This window comes from Micropterus salmoides, unplaced genomic scaffold (genome assembly GCF_014851395.1).
Source record: "Micropterus salmoides isolate LMB-PRFRI ecotype aquatic unplaced genomic scaffold, ASM1485139v1 Ms_hic_scaffold_15, whole genome shotgun sequence".
Classification (NCBI taxonomy): domain Eukaryota; kingdom Metazoa; phylum Chordata; class Actinopteri; order Centrarchiformes; family Centrarchidae; genus Micropterus; species Micropterus salmoides.
The window spans coordinates 15,132,991-15,151,073 of record NW_024040596.1 but is presented as its reverse complement, the minus strand read 5'-3'; the positions used below and the strand labels follow the sequence as shown (position 1 = coordinate 15,151,073).

Here is an 18,083-nt window from a genome sequence, read left to right as displayed (position 1 = left end):
ATATGGCTCGGTCTTTGGTTTCCTGCCTTATAGCTCTCGCTCTCTTTCTGTGTGTGTGTGTGTGTGTGTGTGTGTGTGTGTGAGAGAGAGAGAGAGAGAGAGAGAGAGAGAGAGAGATTCAGGCGATCAGGATTTGTTGCATTACACAACTATGACATTATTGTAACTCTATAGTCCAGTGTAGTCCATCGGAGGAGAAAAACAAATCTGGATCAACATGGCTTTAGTCTCGGTGCAAAGCATACAGGACTATTTGTCTGCTTCATTCTTCTTACATTATGTTACCGTTTTTTATTTGAGGTCACTGATGGCAAGAGAGAGTCCAGTTTTACTGGACCGATGGTGTTAGTTCCGGTATGTGATATGTTGGCGGAACCAGTGCCCAGTGAATGAAAGATGGGGAGCCAAAGACAAATCTATTCACTTTGGACATTGGTCCAAGAAAAAACACATTGCGTCTGCTATAGATAAAAAAAACATACAAATCAAATAGTTAATCTAACAGTCAAATGACCTTGGTGTCATAAGGAAACCACAACGTTCCACTGCTTTAGTTTAAAATTAAGGCCCTATATTAAATGAGCTACTGTTAAAGTGTTTTGAGTTTCCTGCTGACTTCTTAAAATTATTTGAAATAAAAACAATATAGCTAAACTAAGACATTTGACATGTGCTTAAAAAGAGGGGTACCTAACAGCAACCTGTAAGTCATGGTAATGTGACATAATCAACTTAGGCTCAAATAATAGGTGCTTTACTTTCATCACAGAGCTCTTTCTGCACGGCCTGATTCCTCGGCAATGAACCCAAATATTTTTTTTTAGTTTTTTAACATCATATTGGTTTCTTCTGTTTATACTTCGCTTGTTTCCCACCCCGGATCCAGAACTTGGAATTATAGCAGGCCATCAAAAGTCTGTCGCCGAGAAAGTATAGCTGATGAGTGATTGAATAGGCCTATATTGTTTACATTACAACACTTTACACTTGTGTCATTACTGCCAAGCAGACTACCGATTATTGTGTCAGATAATGGACTATAAATCCGTTATTACACCGCCCCTGATCCACTGCAGGCTCTACGCCCACCCCTTGATTCAACATGCATTCCATACTTCAGCAACATTGTTGCATCCTGTGTTCCCCCACAGCCGTTTTCTCACATACGAAAACACTGCAGAACCATCGGAAACTTTAGAACGTGAGACGTCACAGTTCACTCTAGAATATAGCTACCTGTTTGTCAAATTGCGTCACTGACCTCAACTGTTTTACAGTTTTTGTGGTTTTCGTTGTGGACATAAACGAAAAGCAGACTAATGGAAGTGTCAAACGCGTTTAAAGGAAACGCAGTAAGACTTACAAGACAGCCAATCAGCTCAGTACACTGACGTGCTAGTGGGCTGGACTAGAGACAGTGTAATATGGATTTAATGTCTCAGCAGTCTACAGACTTAAAAACGTGATGTTTCCAGATAGGCTCAATTCAAACCTCCTTACTCTCTCACTCTCTGCCTGTCTCTCTCTCTCTCTCTCTCTCTCTCTCTCGCGCGCGCGCACACACACACAAACACAGTGATGAGGGAATGCCTATAACCTCACTTCTTACACTTTCAGAAATACGCACAAGAAACTGCATACATAGTGGACATACCACTGAATCCATCTGAATGTACTTTTTCTGGTACTTTGAGGGTAGCATGCTATTTAACGCTGTTCTGGAAAAGCCCCAACATTGGTCCAAGTACGTTCCAAATCGGTTTCGAATTTCCACAGCTATTATCTCGGCATGCATACAAACTCAACACTGGACAGAGTGTAGTTTGGTTATGGAGCAGCACAGCATGACTGCAGCTAATGACGAGAGTGGAATAGCTGACCCCACTCATGGCCTGTGCGGAAAAGAGGCACATGACTATCTGTAACAGTACAGTGGGATGACTGCGTGGAGAAGGGCATAGGCTATTGACAGAAATTCCCATATTCGCATCTTAAACAATGTGAAACCATATGTCTGAAATAAAGAAGCTGAACGTTATCATATTCGGGTCAAGTTTTCATCCGTGACAGTCCCCTTACAGTCACATAGATCACTTAATTATAGGCCACTGATTGTATCACAGATGTAAGAACGGAGACGTCAGATCAAGACGCAAATAACCAATTCAACATTTTCTCTAAATGCTTCAATATTTTGTATTGTGCTCTATAATCGCTGCCATTGGGTGTCAGGGTTTGGATACTTGACACAACTGGAAGCCTCATGACAATCATCACTTTTAATGGGGACTAAAGTCATTTTAACCCCTCCGGACACAGAGCCGTATATAGACTGAAGGGAGGCGCCTCTTGTTCTTCCTCTGCAGACTGAATTAAGAAAAGCAGGCTGCACACTTCTGCGTTTCCATCTTATATGTTGACTTGGAGTCCTGTGGCGTTTACAGCTCTTGTAATCTGTAAAACAATAAATAATAAAATATATATTAAATGCCCCAAGCTTGACGGTCAGTTTAGCTTCAGATAATGGAAATTAGCACCCTCACGGGCCTAAAACGTGTTTGGTTTTTTTGGGTCACAGAAACCTTAATTTTTTCTTATTCAGTTTATTGTACTTAGATTATTTTAATAATGGACTTAGGCTATACCATTTGGAAAGAGGAAAAACATTGTTACATATGCTATTTTCCTCTACAGGCCGCAGCACCACCTCTGTGCTCACTGTAACTCCACATTGTTGATGTCAACGATTTAAACAAAAACATCCACGTTTCGACACTGCTTGAATAAGAAAGTTGAATCTTTATATATCTTTATATTTTTGTATATTTTCATTACCTCACTATACAAGGAAACTGTGACATCAATGCACACAATCAAAGTCGTTTAAAATACTAAATCACATTGATAAAGGAGGAAATAAGGGGACATTTACAGGAATACATTTCTAAATGTTGACTATAATTATATCTGTGGTTTTCGTCTATAAATGATGGACTAAGGCTGCTCCTGACTTCCATAACCCCTTTCTGTATCGATTAAAAGTGGCTCTTTTGCGCAAACTACTTATTGCTGAGATGTGAGGTCTGAAAACTATTAGGCTACGAGATTTGTTTTGTTTTTTAATCACCATATTAAAAACTGCAATATGCATTAAACAAACATGAATTTGGACTTCCAGCATTGCCACTGTTCAAGCAGCGTGTTATTCTAGTTTTTCCCCAATAACAGCGTTACATTCAGCAAGAAAATTTTAGGCCTAATATTATTATTATTGCTTAAAAATGGACCCCCATACTGAATCTGGACTTTTGAGTAGTTCACAACCCGAAAACATCCAGTTTTATAAAGGACACTCAAAGGCATACAGTATAGTTTCTTCTTTAAAAATACGTTATCAATGAATCCATGAGTAGGCTACATGTTGTATGGTATGGCGCATGTGTTGCCTATATGTTTCGGCTGTCAATGACTAGATGTAATTGAGACTAAAAGAACAATATCGCCCTCTAGCGCTCTCACTACTTTTCAAATGAAACTCCATCAGAGGTAAACAGATAGCATTTAGTTCTGCATAATTCAGAATTTTTCCATTTGATTTGAGTTGTGCAGTAAAAAATGTTATTTATTTGCACAAGCTTAAGAATAATTATTATTAGCCTTCTATTTGACTAAAAGTCTATTTAGTTTTCTCCGGTTGAGCCTGCAGGGGGTAAACAATTGGACTCATGCCTGGTTCCATCTCAGTATAAAATAAATTCATCAGCAGGTAAAAACGTATCAGACAGCAGTCAAATTGAAGTTTTTGTTCCCATCGTTGGGAAGTGCAGTGGAATAAACGTGACCATTAAGGTGGGGGGTGATTTCCTCTAAAACAATTCATCGACCAGACACCCTGTGGAAAAGTGTCTACATTAGGTTTGTCAGCAACACAACCAAACGCCCAAGAAAAAAGGGGGTTCAAAGGAGAATGCAATTACTGGCCAGGACCATAAACTCATTTAGGCCAGACGTCTAGCCATTTCTATAGCTTTATTGGACCGCGTTTCTTCCTGCTTTAAAGTAATTATTCGTACAAGTTGGACAATAAATTGGAAATCCGCTGCAACACCTCTCCCAATCGTAAACACTTTATTACTGGTTCTTCTAAGTTTCAAATCCACCGTTTTAAAAACGTGAATTGTAACACTGCTTCTCCTTAGGGTTATTTTCCTCCTAAGGATTCCTTTAATCTCTGCGGATTCATTTATTGGCTGGAAAATTCAACTGTCAAACATTGACTCTATTGGGTTTAATTTGTGTGGCATTTTTTTGTTTTGGTTGCAAGACAGTGTGCTGCAGTAGCAGCCTCACTGTAAACAAGCCCTCAGGGAATATTTTCCCATCTAAAAAAAAAAAATCTAATTACTTAAATGAAATAACCGGCCAATATGCCAGAAACATGCAGAGAAAGTTGCTAAATATATTTAATAAAGAAAAAATATTAATATATATCGATGTTTGAGCTAATTTAATGATTTGCTTTCCACATGCAGGACCAACTCACTCTGCTCTGTGAGAAAGCACGCCTGTTTATCACTCATACACCTAGAAAGTAGCCTAAACGTCTTTGTGAAAATCTATCAGTGCACGTGCCTGTGTGTGTGTGTGTGTGTGTGTGTGTGTGTGTGTGTGTGTTTGCTGACACAGATAGCAGTCAAAGAAGTTTAAGCTGTGAAAATGTTTTATATACAACTCCAATTTCTTAACAGCTCTAAAAGCAATAGGCTAAACATAGGCACGTTTCCAACTGACGGGGGATGCTTAACAAAAAAAAATGCTTTAACATCCCAGTGTGTGTATTTGGTTAAATAGTAAAACAGAACATGTCAGATCGAACTCTCTAAAAGAAGAGAGGGATCCAGTCTTTATCTCATGAAGACAAATTCCCGCAAATGTGATTTGGATACTGACGCATTGCGTTACCTAGTGGGGCTAAAAATAAAAATAAAATGTCTACCTAGGCTCCTACCAAAATAAATGTAATTGTTCAGATGGCTTCCTTGGTGCAAACATTAAAACGTGTGAAATGGCCAGCAGTGGTTTCATAGGTGATCCTTGCTACTCCTCTCTCTGTTCATCTTCTTCATTTTCATCCTCCTGTTCTGGAACCAGATCTTAACTTGTCTCTCGGTTAAACTGAGTATGCGGGCGACTTCATAACGTCGGTCTCTTGTCAAATACATGTTGTAGAGGAACTCCTTCTCCAGCTCCAAAGTCTGATATTTTGTGTATGGGCATCGCTTCTTTCTAGTTGAGCGTGCGTGAATCCAGTTTGCTGCAGGGTTGTCTGGACAGAGAATAAAAACAGAGAAAGACACATAAGAAGACATAGATGTGCAAAAAAAATATTTTAAAATTGAATATTTTCCAGAGAATTAAGCCCAAATGGAGGTTCGTGGAACTGTAAAGGACACTGCAGTAGTGTGGTTGCAGTGGATCAAAAGCAAACTGGGAAACAGTTTAATTTGATAGACAATGAGAAAATGCAATTTAGATTACATGTTTCCTGTTTTTACTGATAAGCCCCCTACCAGGAAGAAAACAAATTAGTCCTATATCTATCTCATCAGATAAAATCTCATCAACATGGGGCAATGTGTATCTATTTTGGGTGTCCTGCGACATGAAAAACTTTAGAATCCCCTGTAATAACCATTTGCAGGGCGGGTTTTTACCCCTTCCCGAGCCGCGGTGCGAGACACTTTTATAGGTTAGTAAAACTGGAGGTTTTACACACCCAGCTCCTACAGTTCTTAGGGTTGTAAATCAGGACTGGCTATTTCGTTTACTTACTTGGGTCAAGTTGTTGTTGTTTCTCCTCTTTTGGCTCGCTGTGGCTCGAAAGCTCACTTCCACTGTGCCCTTTGGTCGCCTTTTCTGCACTCTCCGAGACTCCACACGCGAATTCACCGGCGAACGGCCGAGCCTCCGCTTCCAAAGCGTCGCACTCCGCAGCTTTCGGTGGGAAGACCTCTGGCTTTGTCCCGTACGGCCGAGTGCTGGAGTGAAATCCGGCGAACGAAACGTGGTTGGAGATGGGGTCCATCCAGGAGCGGACGCCTACATATCTGCCGTCCGAGGCTGGGAGATGGGACTGGTGGTGGTGGTGCACGTACGGATGATAAATCCCTTGCGGGTGAACCGAGGACCAAGACGAGGAGAAAACGGCGGACTTTGGTGCAAAATTGCAAGAGGAGAAGTCTGCGTTGTCCCCAGCACCTGACGGCCTCGGGGTCACCATGTGTGGAGCCTGAATAAAGCGAGCACCGTACACATCCTCCGGCTCCTGCCCCATTATAGCGTCCACATAGCAGTTGCTGAGAGTGCCACTGGAAGACATTTTTGATCTCTTCCTACTCATATAATAAGGGTTGCACTGTTAGGGGAAGCTTCCCTCTGTGAACAATCGTAGTATTTTTGCTGGCCTGCATCTACAGGGATTGGTTACATGGATCACGTGGTCATATTTACCAATACAGCGAGTAAATCAATCCAGCCCTTGCCCTGCTTTTTTGTGTGTGTTGTTGTCAGGTTTAATTTAGCTTTTCATTTCACAAATAATAAAAAGCCACATCAGATGTGACTGGAGGGGGAAAACAATCGCTCAAATGAATGCAAATGTTTGTTTTTTCTGTTTCTCATGTGCGAGTGGCTGCGGGATATTGCAACATACCAGCAGTTCAAAAAAGGAATAAGACACTTTCACCCCCCCACAGTCCACCAACACGGATTCGCCGTATCTTAATGTTTGAGAAAAGTCTTGTAATATCGTCCTGATACCCTCAATGCTAGTAAAATGGTTTATAGACTTAGGAGCCCTCGTAAAATATATGTAATAACATGTTGTAAAATAACAGAAGCCATTTCCGTTCACAACGCGGTGTATCCATTGTTAATATTCGGCGAGGAAACATATTTTCTGAGGTCAGTTTAATTTTTAAAGCTAAGCCGGAAAAGGCAGTTGTGAAATTATTGTATTCATTCAAAGGAGGGCAATAATGTCTTTATGTATCAATAAATGTTTTATGAGGTGCGTGTGATTATACATGCTGTCAATAAAAAAAAGGAAGCCTTGGAGAAGCAAAGTCCATCTGTGCATTGTGTCTGAAAGGTGTAATTTAAATGTAATATGCATCTTTCCCCCTTTTTTAAACAGAAATGAACTCTTTTCTGTTTGATTTGAGAAATATGTTGACCTTCAGTCAAGATAAAAAAAAAACAGAAGCACATTTCATAGGCAGTAGCCTAGTTTATGTTTAGGTCAAATCTGCAGACTGGATCAGACTGACAGTTGAACCATGTAACATGTAATTTAATCACGGATGATAATATGAAGTGATGTGCAATGAACACGAAATGCAACGTGGCTACTGAAGCCTGCGTCTCTCGGGAAGGAAGGAAGAGCTGATTCTTGCCTGTGAATTTGTGCTTGAACGTGTCCACGCCTGATAGTCCCGATAGACTATTAGTTTAGTCACAAACAGGCCTGAAAATAAAAGTAACACTATGTTTACTGGATGACACGACGACTGCCTCTTTGCTTCTCTCTGCTGCACTGTGGCCTATGGGCCAGAACACAAACAGACGATTGACAGTAAACGGCAAAAGAGGCAGGACCTGTTTTGTATTTAAGCTCTTTTGGTAAAAAAAAAAAAATCAAATTGTTTTCAGGACACTGTGATATATTTAAAGTATTGTATTACATAGTACAAACAGCATGTGTTATAACTGCTGGTAGCCCTTTAGCTACTCAATATTTTTAAGTCTTTAAGCTTTAAGGTCCCTCGTCAGATGAAGATGGAGCATTATTGGAATTAAAAACACGTTAGGAACATTGTTGAAATCCCATTTCTTGTCTTGCAGTAACATGCAATAGACATGTTTAGAAAATGTATTTTTTGTGTGTTTTTTTCCTCCTCCTCATAACCGTTTTCAGCAAAATAGTGCCTGCCCCAGTGCAAATACTGCCACAGACTTCCACACTGATATAGTAACTGCTGATAACGGAGATAACTGTAGAGACTTTCGTAGCACGAACAAATACAAAACAAGATTATTTGACAATTTATTGCAAGATACATGCCACAAACATGCAATAAATTCACAGATTAACATTGTTCTCCGCCACTTTGAAAGGCCCATTGAAACATTTCACTATTGAACAAATGACTTGCACTTACTGTAAAACAAGTGTTGCACTACAGGACAATGAAATGTGCTTTCATGACTGAAATAGAGTAGGCTAACACTTTCCAAACAGCTCGCCATCGCGACACAACAGAATATCCATGTCTACTGGCGGGGGGGAAACCTACTCCTCCAATAACTTAAGACCAAAAAGTGTTACCCTGTGATAAAATAAAACAAGTACATGACACCACACAAAGTACTGAAATTGGCATTTATAGTCACAGTTTCGTTGAAATTGAAGATAAACGTCCAATGCCACTAAAGCACCAAACTGAATATGAGAGGGAAACGTAACAGACAGCTATAACCACAGATAACATGCAAGCTCACGAAAAGGTGAGATTTGAGGTCAGTTCACGGATGCGATTTTCCCTGCTCATTTTCTTCAGTTTCATCCTGCGGTTCTGAAACCAGATCTTGACCTGCCTGTCGGTCAGGTTGACGCTCCTGCTGATCTCTAGGCGGCGCTCTCGGGTCAGATACATATTGAACAGAAATTCTTTCTCCAACTCCAAGGTCTGGTGCTTTGTGTAGGGACACCTTTTCTTTCTCCCACTCTTTGCAGTCAACCAGTTGCTCGTCGGCGTGTCGTTCTTGCAAACTGCAAAGATTTAGATCAGAGACATTATCAGTGCGATTCAGCCTGAGCAAGGTCTCACCTGCTACTTTTGGATTTTGCCTCTGGGAAATAACAAAATATAAATGTTTTCCCGGAATAATTAAATGCAGGGGGTGTTATTAGTCACATACTTGCCACCGCTAATAAAATAGAAATGAAATGAACCCCCAGCTGATCAAACCGCACACCAGGAACACATCTTATAGAGCTTGAAACATTATCAGAAAATCTATTAATTTTACAAAAGCTTAAAATGCAATAACATGTAACCTTTGATTAAATTGTTTTAAAAAAAATATCTAATTTAAATAGAATTTCAAATACAGTGATATTGTCATGTTGCAGGGTTCTAGTTAAATACTCAATTATTCTGCATTACACCGCTGCAAATGCACATATATTTAAAGATCCTGGAGTGATCATAATATCACAGTTACAATAGCTGCTTGGGTTAAATTGTTAGTTTCTTTAAAAGGGCGCAATATTCCAAATATATAGCAGCAGATTGTGAAAATATTGTTTTTTTTTTAATTGCATGGGCCCTATTTGAATTTAAATATCTGAGGAAAGGGTTACAAGCATGTCTGCATGCTGCATGGTGAAACCATTTTGTTGCCTATTACTGCAACCTGAGAAAGACTCTCATTAAACATTACGACTTTAGGGTTGTTTGTGTTTTATACTTGGTTTTATGGTGCTGGAGCCTTCTCAGCACTGCAGCGCCACAAGATAAAAAGCTTTCATTGTAGCCAACCCACCTTTCCCTTCCTTCTGCAGCTGCTCAGGACTGGATACACTGTCTTCCGTGGAGCAGATCTTCTCCCCCGAGCTGTATTTGGGATCCGGGCTTTCTGCGGGGGCCGGTGTCCTTGACGTCTCGGGGTTTTGCGGGACGTCCTCGCTTTTCTTTCCCACCTCTGCGAAATTAGAAGAGGCCGATGAGGACTGCGGTTTCGGGGTGACCCGGCTGAGTTGCAGCAGTGTTGGGTTTGGACTCGGCGGCTCATGGCAGTAGTGTTCCTGATGTTTCCCGTTCGCATAAGTTTGGCTCAGTCTGAAATAGCCCGGAACCGGGATCTCGGGACCATCGACTGGACAAGACTCGGGAATAACGTTTGAATATGCAGGGACCTCTGACGAGCTGACTTTCTGTACTCTCTTATCGGAGTACATGCAGCAGTTACTCTCTTCCTTTATGCTCTGTGAAAATGTACAGTTTGACATCTGACTGGACGACTCTATTCTGCAGGGTCTATTCGGATCAGTCCAGTTATCTATTTGAGGTATGTACGAGTGGACATTCATGCCCATATTTTGGTGGTTGACCTCCCCTCTTTTGCCGAAAGACGGCAGGAGTCCACAGGTTTGCATTCCGTAAGTTCCCATTTCTGAGCCAGACGGCATGTACATGTTGCTGCTGGAGTAAAAGCTGTCCGTCCTGCAAGCACCAATTAAAGAGTCCACTAAAAATGTGTTTGCCGCAGGAGAGCTACTGGGAAAGGACATTTTGGGGGATTAAGTTCTTTAGAGGAGAGAGATGTCCTTTGTAAGCTGACATATCTAGGAAAAACAATCTCAGTGTAAGTCAGGATGCCTCCCGACCACATGACAAGCCCACCAATGAGATTTGAAAATGGCCTTGAGACGCAGCCTCCTCTCCCCTGCGCGCACACACACACACACGCGTACTGCGGATGCAGACGTGGTCAACAGCGACACCTACAACACGGACTTGAAATTGGTTTACAGACCTGCGCAGGCAAACGGGGCTTCGCGAGAGGCTGTTCATCACAAATGAAACAATCACATTTAATAACGATTTGAATGACATCAGAAAATAGTCCCCCTTCATTTGGAGTTTATCTGTTCAAAAACTGAAGCTTTATTAAGTGTAAGTGTTTTCAATGTGCAAGATGCTTATGTTTCTTTGTGTGAGAGACAGACTGAAGGCAGATGGGGAGAGAGAGAGAGAGAGAGAGAGAGAGAGAGAGAGAGTGTGTGTATGTGTGTGTGTGTGTGTAATGCTGTCTACATGGCGCATAGGCGACGAGTGCAGACTATTTTAAATAATGTAACCTTTACTAATTTTGTGTTTTTTATTATCAACTGTTCACGACGACTGTCTCCAATACCTATGAATTTAAATAAAGACAGAAAGCTAAATAAATATGACACATTGCAAAACACTGTTCCTCTCAATTTTTTATTAATTCAGGTTTTGAAGTTTAATGGGGGTTTTTGTTGGTGTTTTTTGTTTTGCATATGAATTATTTTCCTGTTGCACCCAAACCCTTCAATATATTGGCAACGGTCATTTAAAACTAAAATGTGAGTACATTCTGTTAGAAGCTCTGTATGCATGAAGGTCAACACTATAACACTGAAAGGATTTACTTTTCAAATAAAGTCAACTTAAGACGGATAGAAAATTGTTCTTTATTATTTGCACAGATTATCAAGCACAATGTCTTTATTTGCATGTTGTCACGTGTATTTCCGATGTTCAAATGCAAAGTTACAAAACAAAAACCTCGGGGCTTCATTGTTTTTGTCTGCAAGGAAGGCAAATGTGTGCAAGATAAACAGAGTGTCTGTTAAGTGTGTCTGGCAGATAAAAACACATTGTATTTGAATATGTCCATCGACCACAAACCTGAAGTCAGGCCACGGTATTAATAATGATCCTACAAGTCTTAATAAACAACCACATGAAGAAAACACTGTACATGCGGCTTGAAATAATTAGGCCTATAGCTTTGGTATTTATGCCACAAGGTTTAAATAATCAAACTTCTGTGAGAGGATCATCTGCCAGGCCTTCAAGGCTCTTCGGTACAGTTGGTTGTAAATACACATTTGTAGTATGCAAATCATTTCAACATCCCATGATTCACAAACAGCAAAACAGAGGCTTGTTAACGCAAATTTCAAATAGGTGCAAAAAATACACATCTTGATATTCGGCCATTTTAAAGCAAGAAGGCTAAGGGAGACATTTGACAGCACGGACATCATTTATGTTTTAATAATCAGATTTATAATAGGCCTAATTGCTCAAAAATGGCATCGGGCGATTTTGTATACCATGTGAGGCACTGAGCCAAAAAAACTGTAGTCTTATAGAGTAGGCGTATGGAGTATATTCTTCAGGTATAATCAACAGTTCACACACGCACAAAATATAAACTAGTACCTTAAAAGTGTAAAGAGAAATTGGACCTCAGGTTATTGGCTATAGTTTATTATTATTGTTAGCCTAATAATAATAATTTAAAGGGAATATCAGGAGATCCACTGTTGGGTCTATTTAAAACATCAGGGTTTAGCATATACAATTAAAACATAAGAGTAGAGTTATTCGAAAAGAGTACACAGACATTGTTGTAGTTTCTGGCAAAACCTAAAGCTTGAAACTACAGAAGTAGCCTACTCCATTTCTCCTTCTTGGAGCAGGCCTACGTGTTATACGGATAGGCCTACGGATATTTTAATAACAGCTATAAGGCTACAAAACTAAATCCAATGAAAGTAAAATTTTCGGCAGAGTATTTGGAGTCTGTAGAGACTGGCCCAGAATATTATGTGGCCTTCAGATAAAGACCGTTTAAAGGTTCAGATGGCAAAGACACGGAGTACATTTTATTTTCTTTGACTCTCAAAACACTTGAACATGACTTGTAAATGTAGGCTAATTGCAGTCTGCGGGACACGGGATTTGCACCAGTTAAACTAAAAAAACTAGACTAAATACTTGACTAAAAAAACAGTGAGATTAAGGATTAAGATTATCTGTGCTCTTGTTTTTCTACAGAGACACTGTAGACAATGTAGCCCACAGGCTACTGTTGAATGTTTGATGTAAAAAATGGAGTTAGAAAAAAAATAGCATTCTGTCGAAGACATGACAAGGTTATGCAACTGAATGCACTTTTAATTGAAATGAATTTAAATAAAAATCCAAACAAAACCCATGTAGAACGGATTACCCCTCCACTGGATGATTTTCATGCAGGACAAGATGTTAAATTTGGCAGAACCCTGCATTTCCACGGGAAGCTAAAGCTGCAAGTCTGCCCTCATGTGGATACACCGAGAAGCAAAGTGAAATGCCCCACACAGTTGGTAATGCAATTTCACTGCAGGACATGATGACAACCCAATCAAACGCTTAATGAAATCCCGGTTTTCTTATAGCCTTTTTGGGAAATAACTGAATATGTGACACATCACAAATGAAATAAACAACCTTTTTTTCTTCCCCATAAAAGACGCTGAAACAAGGGGTGTAATTGTTGCTGCAAAGACCTGAAGTGAAAATAATCCCCTACTGGCATCACATGAATGATCAATAAAGCGACTGTTTGTGTGGAATCAATGCATTTACTTACTCTGTCCTTTGGTTATAAAAATAGAACATATACATTACTGAGGTAAAACATGGCCCCAGATGATTTCACTTCTTATAGAGCCAGCCTGGGGTGAATGTACAGTGGAGCTGCACGAACACCTGCATTAATTAAAGATGGAAACACGCTTTTTATGCTAATTAGAAATTGTTCTCCTTTGCAGCAAATTTAGAGGCGTCAAAGCCACATTTCGTCTGTTCAGAATACAAAAGCAGATACACTTGAACAATTGCCTATCCTATATGGCTGTCCGTGTTAGAACATCCTATTGTCTCCCATTTAACACTGGTAACATTTGTGACAGTATCGGATGTGAGAAGGAGATGTGGACGGGATGCGCAGAAATCTCTAGAATTCTCCAAACATCTGTAGCCTGGAGCGAAACTAGCTACTTTGGGACAGGAAAGTGAATCAGTCCTCTCGTGGAATGGGGGGTTGGGACACCAAAGTCCAATAGCCCCCTATTTAGATATTTACAGCTACGTTTATTATACTGTCTGGACGGTTCAAGGTTTAGTAAACAACCCGTGTTTGAAAGCAAAAGGAACTAACGGGATCATTGAAGCCCGCAAGCGCCAAATTTCTCCATTGATGAATCTTAAGAAAAATCCCCCCTTTTCATGTTATTTCTGTAGGACTTGGTTAGGTTCATGTGACAAGTTTCGTGACTATGATACATTTGATGTGTCTACTTTATTTCACACCACAACGTGCATTAGGCTACATGCGTCCTATAAATGGACATTACACACGGTAGAACGCCTACACATTTTTATATAAATAATTTCAAAGCACAGCTCGCTCTTTGCTGAAATATTTTTTGCCAATAACTCGAAAAAATATGTGAACACAAATAAATAAATGCATACATTGTTTGCAATAAGATTTTTGCTAAATAAACAGTTTAAACAGGATGATACGGGCTCACATATGTCAGCTGAATATGCAGAGGGGGCAGTCTTTAAAAGATATGGGTGTATAGCTTCTATTTTACTACCGTGTGTGTGTGTGTGTGTGAGTGTGTGTGTGTGTGTGTGTGCACTAGGCCTATGTCAGGTATCAGAATAAAGGATTCCCAGTGAAATACTGTAGGCGGTCGCGGTTCAGCTTTTTCTCTTTCATTCTTCTATTCTGAAACCAAATCTTCACCTGCCGATCGGACAGGTTTAACATCCTGGACAGCTGAAGCCGCTTCTCTTTGTTAATGTACACGTTGAAGAAAAACTCTCGTTCAAGTTCTCGGATCTGGTATTTGGAGTAAGGACACCTCTTCTTCCTGGACTTGGTTGATGAACCTGCACAAGAACAGAAAACGTGGGGAAAAAATAAAGATCACGTCATAACATTTTGACTATAGTTCAGTCTACAGGTTGACAAATACATTTATTACTGCACAAAGGCTCTCTGTCTCTCTCTCTCTCACACACACACACACACACACACACACACAGAGAGACAACAACAGAGGCATTTGCATTAAAATTAACTTTATAGATTTTTATGCATAAGTAGTTGTATTGTATGGAGGCAGAGCATCACATTATGTCTTAGATTCCCTGTAAGTGTTGCTATACCTGCACAACAATGCCTAAGACGATAAAATAAACTTTTCTGATTTTCCCCCATAAATACAAATCAATTCCAGCAACGCAGTATTGTTATTAGACGCAAGACGACCTTTAAAGTATGGTTACTTAACCGTTCCCCATTGTAAAAACCTTTACAACCGTAAAGTAAATCTTATTGGGATATAAAAGCTTTTGCATGCTTATAAAGAGGCGCGTAGCCCTGGACGGGCCACGGCGGTGGACACAGCGCAGCCTAGACGCTCTATTGTCCAAACTGCACACCTTATATCCAAAGACAAAGAGGACGACACTGACTTACTCTGTTGGCTGTTTCTGTCGCCGCAGTTGGAGGACGAGTCCTCGTCGCCGCTCCCGCTCGGCTCAGCTTTGTGCTGTTCCAGTTTGGTTAAAGCCTGAATGTTGTTCGCAGCATCTCCGGGAGCAGCAGAGTCTGTCTTTTGTTTGGGGAGTTCCGCGTTGGGCTTGTCCGAGTTACCAGCGTCCAAAAACTGGTCGAAGCCCTGGGGAAGAACCCCATTTCGGCCGACGTTGGTGAAGAAATTGCAGGGCGAGCTTGTGCCCCCGTGGTGGCCATACAAGGACTCATTTTTGAATCTTACATCCGCCCTGCTGCTGGAGGACTGGATCAAGTCCCGATGCATCATCTCGTCCGTTGAGTAGTAGGACGCGTAATTGCCCCTGTAGTGCCATTTGCTGGGATGGTCCAGTCCATAATCCCTGAAAGCGACTTCTCGAACAGGTTGGACTTGGGCTATGTTGGGAGAATAGGGGAAATTAATCTGACACGAAGTAGTCTGCGGTAAAAAGGAGGAGACTGATGTAAAATCGGGCGTCGAAACATAATAAGTACAGCTCGGTAAATACATATTTGACGCACAGCTGCGATCATCGTATTCAGTCATATCTCTCCTTCCCTTTTCCTCTTTGCAACAGAGGAAAGGATTTGGCAGCTTTGGCTGTGTTAAACTTTGTCCATCTATAGCACCAAAAGCGCGTGGAAAGACCCCGCCAGGGAGAAAAAATCGGAAACGTAGGCAGACCTGCAATACATCTTGATCGATTCTTGAGGTAATTGTGTCATGTGATCCAGCCAAGAAATTACCATACATCAATATCAGTCATTAAAAACTGTCCGGAGAAACTCATGTGAGCGAATGCAAGAGACTTCATTGGCTCCCTGGCTGCAGAGGAAACTCCTCTCCAGCCTTCTTGCCCTGTAGCTCATAGAAAAGGAACATTTGAACCGCAGCTCTAATATTTAATTGAATGCTTTTACAGCAACATAATCTTCATCCTGTAATGACATCCGCACGCATATTCGTCAATAAATTCGCCGCACTTTGAAGCAGGCGTTTGCAGCAACAGTTAGGTTTGGAAACATTGAAGTTGACCTCCGCGTTGCAGGCAGAGCTCGGGGAGAATGGCACCCAAGGCCACCGCGCATGCACATTCGCTGCACAGTTAAACAGGAAGACTGCAGAATTATTTAGGATTAACAAGCGGTTCATTAAGTCATTTTTATGCAAGTAAATGTTGGGGTGCGTTGCGCGTAATCGCTGTGCAGCGTGGCGGTTGGAGGACATTTAAATACACACAAACAAACGCAGCAGGAAAACATTTGAATTCATTATCAGATACAAGCATCTTGGCCTGCGGCATAGTGCAAAACAAGCTCAGGTGCCAGAAAAGAAATAAATAGGCTAAACTACTGCTATTTCTTATTCTTTTATGAATTCTATTGCAGGGCATGGAGCTAGCCCGTGTCAGCCACGTGGGCTTGTACTTAATGTTAAAACATTGTTTGCTGCTTGTTTTTTCATTTGTTAGCCTACACCTTAATAATGAATGCAGATGAGCGCGCGCGAAAAAAAGTATAAAATCAACCCACACTCTGCTATTGCAGATGCAGAAAGGTTGATTAGGGAAGTAAAATGCACAAATGCAGCCATGAATCACTAAGCACACTGAGCGTGGCTAAGTCCAAAACAGCTGGCTTTGACCGTATGTGGTCTATGTGATGTCCACCAAGCATTCAACAACAAACCTCTGCACCCAAATCATTTTATTGCACGACGGCAGCGCCATGCCTGCAGGGTTCAGGCCCTGTTCTCGGTGGGGGAAAAGGAGATATAACACTGGTGAACGGATACCACAAGTCTTCGAGCCTCGATCAATATTTTGTTTCCCTCTGTGAGTATGATTTTTATGTTTATTACTGGTAAGAAAGTAGAGAAGGACAGCAAAATGTAAATGAAAATCAAGCACTTCCTAGTTGTTGCAGGCCTGAAAACAACATTATCATGCAAGTTGTGCTCCTCCAGTAGATAGGCAGCTCGAATTTGAAGGCCGGGTATTGTAGCGAGAGGACAAGCAAGCTTGAAGGTCACACATAAAATGTGGAAGTAGCTTTAAGGCGTCTGGGGTTCACGTTGAAACCCCCCTCAGGCAGTTAGCATGCAAAACAACATTTGTGTTTATTTACAAAAAAATGAGGGTGAAATTTGGACACAGCCTAAAGAGTTCAAAACCTCATCACAGTGAAAAGTGAAATATTAGAATGATCGCATAAGACTGAACTTCTCAAACAGACAAATAAGACAGCGTTAAAGCGACCTGTTGCCCCTCTCACTTGTGTAACTGTTTATTTTTTTCAGTTGTGCCTTTTAATTTATCTGTTTGTTGTTTGGAAATTTGGATGGAAAATGTGTATTAATTTCATCAATCTTATTATTATTATTAGCCTAAATCCGTTTTGCGGTTTTGCGGTTTTGCACTAAAATAACGTGGGACGTTTAATTTTCTGAGTGTAATTGATATTCACAAATGCGCTAGATTTTTTACATTGTCACTTCAACATATAGGATTAAACTGCAGGCTAGAAGTTTAGAGGAAGCAAACTTGAATTAAACTTTTATTTTAGTGACTGAACATGTTTTGTTGTGTGTAATATGTGCGCATTGCGCATAATACGGATACGGACTTTATTACAACAATTGTACTAAAAATAGGAGAATCTACTTCAAAATGGTTTATATCTGTTGTAGAAATAGACATTTAGAGAAACAAATTCATATATCCTCACAAAGAAAGTAGCTTTGGTGCTAATATTGGGGAAGTAGCAATGCACAGCCTACTAACTTGACCTTAACTTTGTTTTGGCGCCCCCACAATCTTAAGGAGCCTGAGCTATATGCGTTGGGCAATAAAGCAATAAAATAACAAATAATGAAGGAAAACGTT

The 18,083-nt window shown here is 40.6% G+C and overlaps 3 protein-coding genes across 3 annotated transcripts; all 3 read right to left on the bottom strand.

Annotated features, from left to right (window-relative positions):
• Nucleotides 1-4,702: 4,702 nt before the first annotated feature.
• hoxd9a (homeobox D9a) lies at nucleotides 4,703-7,057 on the bottom strand. The gene is made up of 2 exons (XM_038719700.1): nucleotides 5,833-7,057; nucleotides 4,703-5,326 (listed from the first exon to the last, which is right to left on the bottom strand). Exons 1-2 carry the CDS (start codon nucleotides 6,398-6,400, stop codon nucleotides 5,082-5,084), a joined length of 813 nt encoding a protein of 270 aa, XP_038575628.1. The 5' UTR covers nucleotides 6,401-7,057; the 3' UTR covers nucleotides 4,703-5,081.
• A 1,034-nt stretch (nucleotides 7,058-8,091) lies between these two features.
• On the bottom strand, nucleotides 8,092-10,430 carry hoxd10a (homeobox D10a). The gene is made up of 2 exons (XM_038719827.1): nucleotides 9,607-10,430; nucleotides 8,092-8,830 (listed from the first exon to the last, which is right to left on the bottom strand). The coding sequence occupies exons 1-2, from the start codon at nucleotides 10,352-10,354 to the stop codon at nucleotides 8,556-8,558; spliced, it is 1,023 nt and encodes a 340-aa protein (XP_038575755.1). The 5' UTR covers nucleotides 10,355-10,430; the 3' UTR covers nucleotides 8,092-8,555.
• An 889-nt stretch (nucleotides 10,431-11,319) lies between these two features.
• On the bottom strand, nucleotides 11,320-15,952 carry hoxd11a (homeobox D11a). Its single transcript, XM_038719829.1, has 2 exons — nucleotides 15,142-15,952; nucleotides 11,320-14,549 (listed from the first exon to the last, which is right to left on the bottom strand). The coding sequence occupies exons 1-2, from the start codon at nucleotides 15,950-15,952 to the stop codon at nucleotides 14,314-14,316; spliced, it is 1,047 nt and encodes a 348-aa protein (XP_038575757.1). The 3' UTR covers nucleotides 11,320-14,313.
• Between the last annotated feature and the right edge of the window lie 2,131 nt (nucleotides 15,953-18,083).

Coding starts and splice junctions, on each gene's coding strand:
- hoxd9a (XM_038719700.1), bottom strand. CDS start 6,400: ATGAGTAGGAAGAGATCAAAAATGTCTTCCAGTGGCACTCTCAGCAAC. Junction 5,327..5,832: donor ACAACAACAACTTGACCCAA/GTAAGTAAACGA, acceptor TTCTCTGTCCAG/ACAACCCTGCAGCAAACTGG.
- hoxd11a (XM_038719829.1), bottom strand. CDS start 15,952: ATGTATGGTAATTTCTTGGCTGGATCACATGACACAATTACCTCAAGA. Junction 14,550..15,141: donor CGACAGAAACAGCCAACAGA/GTAAGTCAGTGT, acceptor GTTCTTGTGCAG/GTTCATCAACCAAGTCCAGG.
- hoxd10a (XM_038719827.1), bottom strand. CDS start 10,354: ATGTCCTTTCCCAGTAGCTCTCCTGCGGCAAACACATTTTTAGTGGAC. Junction 8,831..9,606: donor GCTGCAGAAGGAAGGGAAAG/GTGGGTTGGCTA, acceptor AAATCTTTGCAG/TTTGCAAGAACGACACGCCG.